Genomic DNA, 13,829 nt, shown 5'->3' on the forward strand with positions numbered 1-13,829 from the left:
CAAATCCAGAGAGACACAAAGCAGATTAGTGGTTGCCAGGGAGGGGCTCAGGGGGAAGCTGGAAATGAGAAGTGCCTGCCTAATGGGTATAAGGTTTCATTTGTGGCTGATAAAAATGTTCTGGAACTAGACAATGGTAATGGTTAAGCAATGAACTAAGTGACATTAGATTATATACAATAAATTTTGTAGTATGTGAATTGTATCTCAAAAAATTTTTTTCCTGACTTTGAGTGCAGCATATTGGTAGTCCTGTAGTATGCAATGATCTGGTACCCTAAGAATGTGTTATTATGGGACAAAAGCTAAGGTCAATTATAATTTCTATCAGTGCCCTGCAGCATTTCTCATGCCTTTCACTGTAGTCTGTGTAGAAGAGCAGACATTTTAATATTTTTTTTAAAGGAACCAGAATTATCATTCAAATGTTAAACTGCCACAGTGATATTCTTTTATGATTCATACGAAGTGCAAGTTCTTAAGAGATTATGCATTCATAATCTCTTAAGAGATTATAAAAGAGAGGGAAAGACAAATAGATCAGAGATAGAATCAAACACTGCCTGTCATAGATGTCAAGAACAACAGAATAACCCTCCAGTTTTAATATATGAGCTACAGAATCCCAATGGCTCAAAACATATTTTACTCGTGAAAAAGCTTGTTTATAAAAAATAAATAAATAAAACTTGTTTATAATGATGAAAGAGTTTCAAATAAATAAAATCAAAAAAGCTCTCAAGAGGGGCGCCTGGGTAGCTCAGTGGGTTGAAGCCTCTGCCTTGGGCTCAGGTCATGATCCCAGGGTCCTGAGATTGAGCCCCACAGTGGGCTCTCTGCTTCCTGGGGAGCCTGCTTCCTCCTCTCTCTATCTCTCTGCCTGCCACTCTGCCTACTTGTGATCTTTGTCTGTCAAATAAATAAAAATAAAATCTTTAAAAAATAAAAAAGCTCTCAAGAGTCAACCTGAAAGATTTCCCACTAGCTAAAGTTGGGACAATTCAGCAGCAATTATGGTAATAATTGCAATAGATTAGAACACACCAAAAACACTTAAATCCATGAATTTATAATGACACTAACAAAACAAAATAGCTTATTGGTCACCTTTAGAGGATATTAAGAAAAAAACTAATTTTTCAAAAAATTCAAAATAAGCTGAAAAAAAGATCAAAGTATTTATCCTGTCTTTCCGTACAAACTGTGCCTCAAGATAACCAAATAGTTAACAGGAAATGTCTTTTTATACGTCTTACAACTAATAAAAATGGAAGATAGAAAATTATCATTTTGCAATCCCTAATTAGTGAACTTTACATAGTCATGTTTAATAGCTGATATCACAAAAAGATCACCAGATAATTATATACTTCATGACAGAACATATACCCTCACCTATGAAGTAGTCTTGTAAAAAACAAACAAACTTGAATCAAATCAAGCTTCACTTAACTAGCAAATCATAGGAACAAGAACAGGGGAAAATGTTAAACATCTTAGGAATGTAATGAGCAAAATCCAGACTGTAAGAAACTATTCAAGGCAAATGGCATAGTTTCTTTGAGGATAATAGAAAATGCAAGGAAAAAAAGAATGGGGGACCTATGGATCAAATAGTATTTAAGACAAATTTCAACTGTATAATGCTAAGTGAAATAAGTCAAAGACAGACAAATACCTTATGATTTCACTTAAATGTGGACTTAAAAAATAAAACAAATGAGCAGAGGGAAAAAAAACCAAAACAAAACAGAGACAATCCAAGAAATAAATTCTTCCAACTATTGAAAACAAGCTGATGATTACCAGAAGGGTGAAACAGGTGATGGGAATTAAGGAGTGCAACTGTCATGGTGAGCACTGGGTGAGGCATGAAACTGTTGAATCATTATATTGTATACCTGAAATGAATATAACACTGTATATTAACTATACTGGAATTAAAAAAAATTTTTTTAAAGATTTTATTTATTTATTTGAGAGAGAGACAGTTCGAGAGAGCATGAGCAAGGAGAAGGTCAGAGGGAGAAGCAGACTCCCCATGGAGCTGGGAGCCCGATGCAGGACTCGATCCCAGGACTCTGGGATCATGACCTGAGCCGAAGGCAGTCGTCTAACCAACTGAGCCACCCAGGCGTCCCTGGAATTAAAAATTTTTTAAAAAGACAAATATCAACCGATTACAGTAGACGGCACATAGATCCTGATTCAGAAAAGTTTTATAGGACAGTTGGTGAATATCAAGTTACACTTGATGATATCAAGAAATTACTATTAAGTATTTTTAGGTTTATAAGTGATTATTTTTATTTTTAAAAAGATTTTATTTATTTGAGAGAGAGAGTGAGAGAGAGAAGATGAGAGGGGAGAAGGTCAGAGGGAGAAACAGACTCCCTGTGGAGCTGGGAGCCGGATGCGGCACTCAATCCCTGGACTCCAAAATCATGACCTGAGATGAAGGCAGTTGCTTAACCAATTGAGCTACGCAGGTGTCCATAAGTGATTATTTTTAAAAGAGTTCTCTTTTTTTGAAGATATATACGTAAAATATATATGGGTTAAATCATGACAGTGATTTGCTTCGAAATAAATAGTGCAGGGGTTTAGAGGTGGGTAGAAGTTAGGTGAGGTACAGATGAAAGAAGATTGGCCATGAATTGACAATACCAGCAGAGGTAGGGTGATGGGAGTTCATTATTCTGTTGTCTCTACTCTTATATATATTTATATACTGCCATTAATTTAAAAAATTGGAAAATAAGTGATATATGCTTGTATATGTAGAGAATATTTCTGGAAAACTATCTAAGATATTGCTAAGAGTGATTGTCTTTAGGAGAATTGGCCAGGTCAGGGAAGGGGGGGTGGTCAAGACTTACTTTTCACTGTTTATATTACCCATATAATAAATTAAGTGAATTATTTTTAAAAGCCAAAGCAGTGGGGCACCTGGGTGGCTCAGTGGGTGAAACCCTCTGCCTTCGGCTCAGGTCGTGATCCTAGGGTCCTGGGACTGAGCCCCGCTTCAGGCTCTCTGCTCAGCGGGAAGCCTGCTTCTTGTCTCTCTGTCGGCCTCTCTGCCTGCTTGTGATCTTTGTCGAATGAGTAAATAAAATCTTTAAAAAAAATAAAAGCCAAAGAAATATATAGTTATATATTTCCTCTCTCTACCAAGTAATTATCATCGGCATACAAATATGTTCTAGTATATTGTGTCTTTAAAAAAACTTGTTCTTGGGATGCCTGGGTGGCTCAGTTGATTAAATGATTGTGTTCAGCTCAGGTTATGATCCTAGGGTCCCAGGATAGAGTCCCACATCAGGCTTCCTGCTCTGCAGGGAGTCTGCTTCTCCCTCTGACCCTCCCCCCTCTCATGTTTTCTCTCTCTCTCATTCTCTCTCTCTCAAAAAATAGATAAATAAAATCTTTAAAAAAAAATAAAACTTGTTCTTGGGGCACCTGGGTGGCTCAGTCAGTTAAGCATCTGCCTTTGGCTCAGGTCATGCTCAGTGGGGAGGGGCTTCTACCTCTCCCTCTACTCCTCCCCCTGCTTGTTCTCTCTCTCTGTCTGTGTATGTCCCCTTGCTTGTTCTCTCTCCCTGTGTGTGTATGTGCATCAAATAAATAAATAAAATCTTAAAAAAAAAAGAAACCCACTAAAAAACTTGTTCTTGATCCCACATCTAATTCTATCCTATTTAATTTGCTATGCCCCAGCTAATATTCCACTTCTGTGTTCTCTTTTACAGCCACATTTCTCAGGAAAGGTCTTACCTTCACTATCTCTTCTCCCTCATATATCATTCCCTTTTCATACCAGCCCAGTCTGGCTTCCTCCTTCCCATTCTCTCAAAACTCCCCTAAACAGGGGTGCCTGGGTGGCTCAGTGGGTTAAGCCTCTGCCTTCTGCTCAGGTCATGATCTCAGGGTCATGGGATCTAGCTCTGTATCCGGCTCTCTGCTCAGTGGGGCCTGCTCCCCCTGCTCTCTCGCCTGCCTCTCTGCCTATTTGTGTTCTCTCTTTCTCTCTCTGTCAAATAAATAAATAAATAAAATCTTTTAAAAAAAGAAAGAAACTTCCCTAAACTAGTTAAAGTGATCAATGAGTTCCATGTTGCCAAATCTAACAGACATTTTTCTGCTTGCTTAGCTATCAACAGCATTTGCCACAGTTCACCATTACTTCCTTGATATACTTCCCTTTCTTAAATTCCAAGACACCATGTCTTTCCTTCTCTATTCAAAGTCTAAACATTGAAATACCCCAAGATTAGTCTTAAACCTTCTTCTAGGGCACCTGGGGGGCTCAGTTGGTTAAGCAACTGCCTTCAGCTCAGGTCATGAGCCTGCATGGGGCTCCCATCTCCATGGGGAGTCTGCTTCTCCCTCTGACCTTCTTGCCTCTCATGCTCCCTCTCACTGTCTCCCTCTAAAATAAATAAATAAAATCTTAAAAAAAAACCCAAAAACCTATTCTCCATTCACATTCTCTAGTTAGGTGAGTTTACCCATTTCCATCGCTTTAAATATTACTTATTTGTCAATGTCTCCCCAAATTTACAACTCTAATGCTGACCTCTCTCCTCTGAGATCTGGACTTGTATATCCAGTTGCCTACTAAAAATCTTACATTTGAATGTCTAGCAGGTATTTTAAACTTAACATGTTCAAAACAGCACTCTTGATTCCCCTCCCCCAAGCCAATATTTCCCTTAGTCTTTGTGCTCTCTCTAAATAAACAGCACCATTGTCCCCCCAGTAATAACTGAAACCAAATCTAAGTGTTATCTTTGAAGCCTCCTTTTCCTCACCTCCCATATTCATCTCCCATTTTTTTTTAAGATTTTATTTATTTATTTGAGAGAGAGAGACAGTGAGAGAGAGCATGAGCGAGGAGAAGGTCAGAGAGAGAAGCAGACTCCCCATGGAGCCGGGAATCCGATGCGGGACTCGATCCCGGGACTCCAGGATCATGACCTGAGCCGAAGGCAGTTGTCCAACCAACTGAGCCACCCAGGCGTCCCATCATCTCCCATTTTTTTTTTGTAAGTCTTCACTTATCTACCCACAAAATACACTTTGACTCTGTCCACTTCTTTTTATCTCCACTGTCATCTCCTAGTCTAAGCCATTCATTATCTCTTATCTGGACTACTATAACAGGCTTCTAATGGGTGAGAGTCATATTTTAAAAATAAGTATTAGATCAGGACACATCCCTGCTTAAAATGCTTTCATGAAAACTGACAAGCTGATTCTAAAATTTTAAAAGAGAATAAAGGGCTAAGAATAGCCCAGACAACTTTAAAGGAGAAAGAGGAAAGTGAAGGAGGGCACTGACTTTACCAGTTATCGAAACCTACTGTTAACCCATAGTAGTTAAAAAAGCGTGATACTGGTGTAGGAATAGACAAACAGAACAGTGGAACAGAACAGAGGGCATACAAACAGATTTACAAAGGAACTTGGAATATAGCAGAGATACTATAAATAGGTTCTAAGGAAACTGGCTACCAGTATAAAAAATACAATTATATCAAATCACACATTGTATATAAAAATAAATTCCAGGTTGATTAGACTTAAGGAAGAGCAAAGCAGCAGAAATTTTAGGGGGAAAAATTCATTAGTATAGGGAAAAACTTCAAAATTAAGACCAAAAAATCACAAATGATAAGGAAAAATAAACTTGACTACCTTAAGATGAAAATTTTCTGCATGACAAAGGATAATTTAAACATGGGGAAGGGTGCCTGGGTGACTCAGATGGTTAAGCGTCTGCCTTCAGCTCAGGTCATGATCCCAGGGTCCTGGGATAGAGTCCCACATTGGGTTCCCTGCTCTGTGGGGAGCCTGCTTCTCCCTCTCCCTCTACTGCTCCCTCTGCTTGTGCTCTTTCACTCTCTCTCTGTCAAATAAATAAATAAAATGTTTAACAACAACAACAACAAAAAAAAACATGTATGGGAATTGTTTAGTACAGGGAAGTATGACAACCAACAAATATATAAAACAGTCTATAGGGCTCCAGGGTGGCTCAGTTGGTTAAGTGACTGCCTTCAGCTCAGGTCATGATCCTGGAGTCCCGGAATCGAGTCCTGCATCAGGCTCCCAGCTCCATGGGGAGTCTGCTTTTCCCTCTGACCTTCTCTTCGCTCTCATGCTCTCTCTCACTGTCTCTCTCTCTCTCTCTCTGTCAAATAAATAAATAAATAAAATATAAAAAAAAAAAAACAGTCTATAACCACACCACAAGCTCACAAGAGTATCCCTTTGGACATTAAAAAGAAAGAAATGCTTTTTACTTAGCCAGAAAATTCCAACAGTAAAGTAGAGAATAAAAGTGAAAGCCTTTCTCCCCAAAGATGACCACTGTGTTTTACTTAATTTTATAATGCATATACCAGCTCATTAATTTAATTGAAAGTACCTGTTTTATTGATTAAAAAAAGCAAATTACCAAATAATAGATATGCTCTTATACCTTAAAAAAAATACCTATGTGTGTATGTTTGTATAAGTAATGGAAAAGGTATGGAAAGAGGGAGAGGGACGAACATATTTTTACTTTAGATAGTTCTGCATTGCTTGAATTGTCAGAATGAGCACAATTAATTTTGTTACTCCGATGACTGTAATAAAGGAAGGAAACAAAAACAACCAAAAAATATCTGCCATGTGCCATTATAGCTGGAGAATGTAAGAAGTACATGCCCCACCCCCAACAGAAAAAAACTGAATCAATATTCTTCTTTCAAAAAGCAAGAAAAGAACAAAAGTGTGTCAAATCAATAAAGCTTTTCTTAGCTAGCTTGTAAAATAAGAGAGCTCAAAGTAGTTTGCAAAAGAAAAAATAAACCTGAAATATCTGCATCAGTCTACTCATATACACACCACACCACTAACTTTGGTTGGGGCGGAAGGATTTCCAGAGGAAGGAAAGATTAATAACCTCTTTGTTCATTTATGTAATGTCTGTTATAGCATGCACTAGTTTTTATAAATTTTAAATAATAATTTTTAAACAAGATAAACCTGAATTATTTCATATTCCACAAATATGGAAGTAAGAAAGACAACTTTTTGTTATGGTTAGAGCGCAGGCTCTGGACTCAAGGGTCCTGGGTTAATAAACCCTGGTCACTTTGGGCAGGAGACTGAAACTAATTTTAACATATCTGTAAAATAGGCACAATAACAACATCTGCTTTACAGGCTTGTTAAGGGGATTAAATATTGCGGGGGAAGGGGGTGGGTGGGAGCATATAACTCAGGGCCTGGCATTAAAGATAGAGTAAATTTTGGGCGCCTGGGTGGCTCAGTGGGTTAAGCCTCTGTCTTCAGCTCAGGTCATGATTTCAGGGTCCTGGGATCTGCTCAGCAGGGAGCCTGCTTCCTCCCTCTCTTTCTCTGACTGCCTCTCTGCCTACTTGTGATCTCTCTCTCTGAAAGAGAGAGGCTTAATCCACTGAGCCACCCAGGCGCCCAAAATAAATACATTCTTAAAAAAAAAAAAAGGATAGAGTAAATTTAATAAGGGTAAAAGCTGAATTAGGAATGCTGATAACTTTCCCAACAGGTCTACTCCTTAGACACTCAGAAAACAAGTTCTGGGGCGCCTGGGGGGCTCAGTGGGTTAAGCCTCTGCCTTCGGCTTAGGTCATGATCTCAGGGTCCTTAGATCGAGTCCCGCATCAGGCTCTCTGCTCAGCAGGGAGCCTGCTTCCCTTCCTCTCTCTCCGCCTGCCTCTCTGCCTACTTGTGATCTCTGTCTGTCAAGTGAGTAAATAACATCTTAAAGAGAAAAAAAGAAAGAAAGAAAACAAGTTCTGCGAATCAGAGCCCAGGTCAAAGGTGGGCTACGCAGTTCCTCAGCCAGTTCTCTCCAGCGCCTTGAGAAGCCAGCCGCTTGCCCTTGCTTTCACAACCGAGGCCCCTTTCGGAGAGTCTCTTAAAATGAGGGCACCATTCCGATGGATCAAAGAAATGGCCAAGTTCTTGAGGCAGAGACTAGACGAAGAGAGGGATTGATACGAGAACATCCTTTCTCATTTTACCCCAAACACCCTTTCTCATTTTACCGCAAAGCCTTCCTGGGTCTGAAATTTTCAAAAAATGCCATACGAACGCCTTTCGTGCCCTCCTCAAGCGCACCGCGACCTCCAAAGCGCTTCTCAGCTTGTCCCTTCTCCCGCCAATGGCCCTCTTGGGGCTCCGTTTCCTTCCATTAGCTCAGACTCTGTCCAGTTCCTGGTTTCCGGCCATAGTGTCCTGTTTGTCTACTTTCTCCTCCACTTCAGACTCCGTTCGTCTCCCTCAATTCCTCGCTCTCCCCCCCACACTCTCAGGTAACTTCACGACTCTTCTGCCTCAATAACCCCTCCTCTGCCTCAGGGACCGCTCCTCTGCCGCCATTCCCCCGAGTCAACCTCAGGTTCCCCCACCTCTACCTCAGTTTTCTCCCCTCAGCCTCAGGCCCCACGCTCCCCGCCCAGGTCCTCCCGTCCTGGCCCTACCGGGCTGCTCCAGACTCAGCGCCCCCAGGCGGCGGATGCCTTCCTCGTCCAGATCCCACTGCTCCGCCATCCCCGCCCGCCCCTCACCTGTCTCGGTCCACGAGACTGACTAGCGCACGCCACGCCCCCCCGCCGCAGGCCCCGCCCCACGCCCCCCGCCCCCCGCGTGCTGCCGACCACCCCCGGCCGTTAGGGCGCTGATCGCGCGCCTGCCCGCCTGCCTCCAGAGTCCCGACTATGGTATGGATCCCGCCCTGGCGGGGGCGCCAAAAACACCAAAGCCGCGAATGGGGAGGCGATGTGGCCAAGGGTTAGGGACCTGGCTCTGGGACACGGGATGGGATAGGGCTCCAGCTTTGAAGGGTTTGGGGTCTGGCTCTGTGGGGTTGGAAGAATGCGCCTGTTTTGAAGGATGATGTGTTCTAGTTTGAGGTTCTGGGGGACTTCAGGTCTGAGAGGTGGAGGGTATGCCTCTTAACGAGGTGAAGTTCTTGATGTCTCAGCGTTTGGAGCTGTTGACTCTGAGACGAGGCGGTGGCCAGCGGCGGAGTGGTGGGGAGGTGTCCAGATCTGAAGGAGTGGGGTAGGAGGTGGGCGGGGGCAGCTCTCTGAGGCATGATAGGGAGGGAGCCCCAGATCGGACCGTTGGTGAACTTGGCTCGGAGGAGTTGAAGTCCTGTCTTTAGATCATGAGGTGGTTCTAGCTCTAGAAATTGATTTGGAAGTGCTCCTTTGGGAGGGAGGAGCAGTGCGGAAAGGAGAAATACTCTTTGGAATGGGCTGGAGATGATTGTGCTAAGGCTACCTACCCCATTTCCTATAGTCAGTTTGGCAAGAAGCCTCTTGTCCTTCTATTGCTACAGGTCCCCAAGCTTGCCTCTGACCGAAGACTCACCCCAGGCTGGGATACTTCTATGCTAGCAAACTCCTGTGCAGTCTTTGGAAAGAAAACTCTAGAAAGAGCAGCCACATTCTTAATCTCTACCCTCACTCCAGCAGGCATCTCTTGAGAACCCACCTGTGGATGGGTCATGTAGGTGTAAGAAGGAGGCAAACTCTTGAGCCAAGACACTCTTGTCAAAGCCTATCCTTAATAAGAAAAGAGGACTGAGAACAGAGCTGTGACTCACCTTCCAGGAGTGGGTTTTCTTTAGCAGCCAAAATCTGCATAGTAGGAGCACTTAACACTGAGCTGTCAACCAGCTAGTCACCTTTAAGAAAAACAGAAAGCAAAATCAAGAGTCCTTGCATATTTATGCTTTCTGGTCTAGGTGGAACTCTTATTTACCATCAGCTTGTCATGCTCAGCTGTAGCCATTTTTAAAGAGGGCCAGGACTCAAAAACCTAGATTAGTTCATTAGATTGGCTTTTCTTCCTGAACTTCCGTGAATCATGACACCATTTAAAAATCTGTAATCTTTCTCATGACCCCTTTAACTCTTTTAGCCTCAAATGTGGCATATATAATTGCCCTTCTTTACATCTGAATATAGACCAGGTTATTTTAAGAGAAAGGAACTCCACCCACTTCTTTGTTGTATGCATTTATTTTCCTTCCTCAGCTGTCAAAATGGAAGATACAGGTTTTGTTGGAGAAGTAGGCCTTTCCTCTCTTTAGCAACCACCTCTTTAACACTCTTCCCCCCCCCCACACCAACATTTTAATGCAAATTTTGAAAGATTCAGAGAGGGTGAAAGAACTATATACCCACTGCCTGCATTCTACAGTGAACATCTTGCTGTATTTATCACATGTCCATCTTTCCATCCCTTTACCAATCCATATTGGTTTGCTGATGCATTTCAAAATGTTATAAACATCAGTACATTGCACCCCAATTGCTTCAGCATGCATAATTTTTACTTAGAATTCAAAATTATTTAATGGTTCTTTTTAAGGTGCAATTTTTATGCTATTTACCACCTTTTAAATTTAAAATTTGTTTACAAGGGTAGTGGTCCTTGAGTGTTTATTTTAAAATCTGATACAGATGGTTTGTATGTTCACATGTTCTACTTTTCTATAGTGTTGATAAGCTAAGTCATCTTTTTTTAAATTCTTTTTTTTTTTTTAATTTTATTTATTTATTTGTCAGAGAGAGAGAGAGAGACCACAAGTAGGCTGAGAGGCAGGCAGAGGCAGAGGGAGAAGCAGGTTCCCTGCCGAGCAAGGAGCCCGATGTGGGACTCGATCCCAGGACGCTGGGATCATGACCCGAGCCGAAGGCAGCTGCCCAACCAACTGAGCCACCCAGGCGTCCCTAAATTCTTTTTTTATTAACATATAATGTATAATTTGTTTCAGGGAAACAGGTCTGTGATTCATCAGTCTTAGACAATTCATAGCCCTCACCATAGCATACACCATCCCCAGTGTCCATCAACCAGCCACCCCATCCCTCCCACCCCCCTCCCCTCCAGCAACCCTCAGTTTGTTTCATGAGATTAAGAGTCTCTTGTGGTTTGTCTACCTCTCTGCTTTCGTCTTGTTTCATTTTTCTCTTCCTTCCCCTATGATCCTGTCTTGTTTCTCAAGTTCCTCATATCAGTGAGATCATGTGATAATTGTCTTTCTCTGATTGACTTATTTCACTTAGCTTAATACCTCTAGTTCCATCCACATCATTGCAAACAGCAAGATTTTATTTTTTAAATATTTTATTTATTTATTTGACAGAGATCACAAGTAGGCAGAGAGGCAGGCAGAGAGAGAGAGAGGGAAGCAGGCTCCCCGCTGAGCAGAGAGCCCGATGCGGGACTCGATCCCAGGACCCTGAGATCACGAGCTGAAAATTTGTTCTCCTTTTTCAAGAGGTTTTTTTTTTTTTTTTTTATTTGGGGTCCCTTTTATTTCCATATGAATTTTAATGTCAGCTTGCCAATTTTTGCACACACACCAAAAAAAGGCAGCTGGAATTTTCATAGGGACTGTGTTCCATCTGTAGATTAATTTGGAGAGTATTCCAATCCTAACAGCATTAAATCTTCTGAGTGGTAAACATGAGATGTTTTTCCATTTACTTAGGTCTTTTAAAATTTATTTCAGCTATATTTTGAACTTTTCAGAGTATAAGTATTACCTTTGTTTTATTAAATTTATTCCTAAATATTTTGTTCTTTTTGATACTGTTGGAATAGAATTGTTTTCTTAGTCTCATTTTTGAATTGTTCATTTGCTAGTGTATTAAAATCCAGATGTAGGCTCTCTGCTCAGCAGGGAGCCTGCTTCCCTCTCTCTCTCTGCCTGCCTCTCCGTCTACTTGTGATCTCTCTCTGTCAAATAAATAAATAAAATCTTAAAAAAAAATAAAATCCAGATGTGGGGCACCTGGGTGGCTCAGTCAGTTAAGCATCCGACTCTTGATTTTAGCTCAGTTCATGCTCAGGATTGTGAGTTCAGGCCCCTCAATAGGCTCATGCTGGATGTGGAGCTTCCTTAAGATCCTCTCTCTCCCTCTGCCTCTGCCCACTCCCCCAACTCTTGCACACACACACACTCTCTCCCTCTCAAATAAATACATAAATAAAATTTAAAAATAAAAATACAATTGATATATATCTTTCACCCTTGTTGAACTCATTTATAATAATTTCCTAGTGAATTCCTTGGGATTTCATCTGCAAATAGTCTTACTTCTTCCTTTCCAATATGGATGCTTTTTATTTCTTTTTCTTGCGTAGCTCTGTTTTCATTCTTCTTTTAGGAGGAACCTGGCATGCCTCATGAATCAGCAGAGGATTTGTTTCATTTCAACGTTGGGGGCTGGCATTTCTCAGTTCCCAGAAGCAAACTCGCTCAGTTTCCAGACTCCCTGCTATGGAAAGAGGCTTCAGCCTTGACCTCTTTGGAAAGCCAGAGGCTATTCATCGACAGAGATGGTTCCACATTTAGGCATGTGCATTATTACCTCTACACTTCCAAACTCTCCTTCTCCAGTTGTGCAGAACTGAACTTACTCTATGAGCAAGCACTGGGTTTGCAGCTGATGCCTTTGTTGCAGGTAAGATACTCTTGTCTTCTAAGAGTGAGCAGAAACATAGGACTTATATCAATCACTAAGTGTTGGGTCCTCTCATGTATTGGTTGCTGAGATGACCCTCTTAATGGGGAAGTATGATGAATGAGTTAAAGTAATAAATAAACTGAATAAATGATTTCATCCTGACTGTGCCTTACCTCTACCAGTAGCCACCACATTTCCAGGATGGAACTTAACCAGCTGCGGAGTTGGTTCCTTGACTCTTGGAAATCGTATTTTAACATTCTTCTTGAATCTTGATTTTTCTCCAGACTACAGAAACCATTTCTTTTTTTTTTTTTAAGATTTTATTTATTTATTTGACAGACAGAGATCACAAGTAGGCAGAGAGGCAGGCAGAGAGAGAGAGGAAGGGAAGCAGACTCCCTGCTGAGCAGAGAGTCCGATGCGGGGCTTGATCCCAGGACCCTGAGACCATGACCTGAGCCAAAGGCAGAGGCTTAACCCACTGAGCCACCCAGGTGCCCCCAGAAACCATTTCTATAGCTTATCTTAAGTAGTTTATTCTTAGTTTTTGGACAATGATTTTCCTTTTAACCTAGAAAAGCTAAATATTATGACTGGAAAGACCATTGGCCATGCTCCATATTAATCCCACTGTCTGGACAAAGTGTTGTTTATGGGATCCATCTCCATAAGCACTGACCCGATAAGTCACAGTTCATCTCAGTGCACTACCAGCTGTGCCTCCCCAACACCTCTTAGAAGAAAATTGAGGTAGATCGTGCATATCTGGGTCATATAGGAATGAGAACATTTCACACTGAGTGTTTTTGTAGGTATTCCTTACTAAATAACTTAATGTTTTTTCTTAAAAGTTATTATATATTTGGAAATCAAAACTCTTACCATATCCCAACACAAGTTGTTGTAGTGGTCTTTTCTTTTTATTTTTTTAAGGCTACCCACCTGAAATAAAATTTTTTTCAACTACCTCTGCAATGGAGTGCTAGAATAATTACAAGTGGCTTCAAAAATACTTACATACCCTGGCATTTCAAGATTGCTGATGACTCTATGCCAAAGCACTGATTCTGTGGGGAAAAGGAAGGAGTCACATGTTCATTACAGAAAATCAAAGAGATCAAGGCAATTTTTTGAAGAACCATTTTAAAGAACACAAGTGCATTATACAAATAGTTTATTAAGCCCTTTAATTCCTTTCCTATCCTCACTTTCCAAACTGAAACAAAATCTATATGGGAAGCAACTTCAGAATAGGAAGTAGCAACTCACAGGCCAATGAGTTGGTCCAATTCCAAAGTTCCAAGT

At 41.2% G+C, this 13,829-nt stretch overlaps 2 protein-coding genes across 7 annotated transcripts in view; one reads left to right on the forward strand and one right to left on the reverse strand.

The window, feature by feature from the left end:
* LRRC36 (leucine rich repeat containing 36) overlaps positions 1–8,598 on the reverse strand; it is a 47,168-nt gene extending 38,570 nt beyond the window's left edge. For all 4 annotated transcript variants that reach the window (XR_007123995.1, XM_047711947.1, XM_047711948.1 and 1 more), the window contains exon 1: positions 8,517–8,598. Coding sequence is in view for 3 of the 4 variants with exons in the window: in XM_047711947.1 (XP_047567903.1) it covers positions 8,517–8,586 (70 nt within the window). In the remaining variant the exon portion in view is untranslated. The remainder of the gene's footprint in view (positions 1–8,516) is intronic.
* Positions 8,599–8,679: 81 nt separating this feature from the next.
* Positions 8,680–13,829, forward strand: part of KCTD19 (potassium channel tetramerization domain containing 19) — a 28,159-nt gene continuing 23,009 nt past the window's right edge. For 2 of the 3 annotated variants that reach the window (XM_047711938.1, XM_047711936.1), the window contains exons 1-2: positions 8,748–8,826; positions 12,222–12,518. In XM_047711938.1, coding sequence (XP_047567894.1) covers positions 8,815–8,826; positions 12,222–12,518 — 309 coding nt within the window. In that variant the 5' untranslated portion in view covers positions 8,748–8,814. Of the gene's footprint in view, positions 8,827–12,221; positions 12,519–13,829 lie in introns of all 3 variants that reach the window. The other variant, XM_047711937.1, reaches the window with a different exon arrangement.

The sequence above is a fragment of the Lutra lutra genome, chromosome 17 (genome assembly GCF_902655055.1).
Source record: "Lutra lutra chromosome 17, mLutLut1.2, whole genome shotgun sequence".
NCBI lineage: Eukaryota > Metazoa > Chordata > Mammalia > Carnivora > Mustelidae > Lutra > Lutra lutra.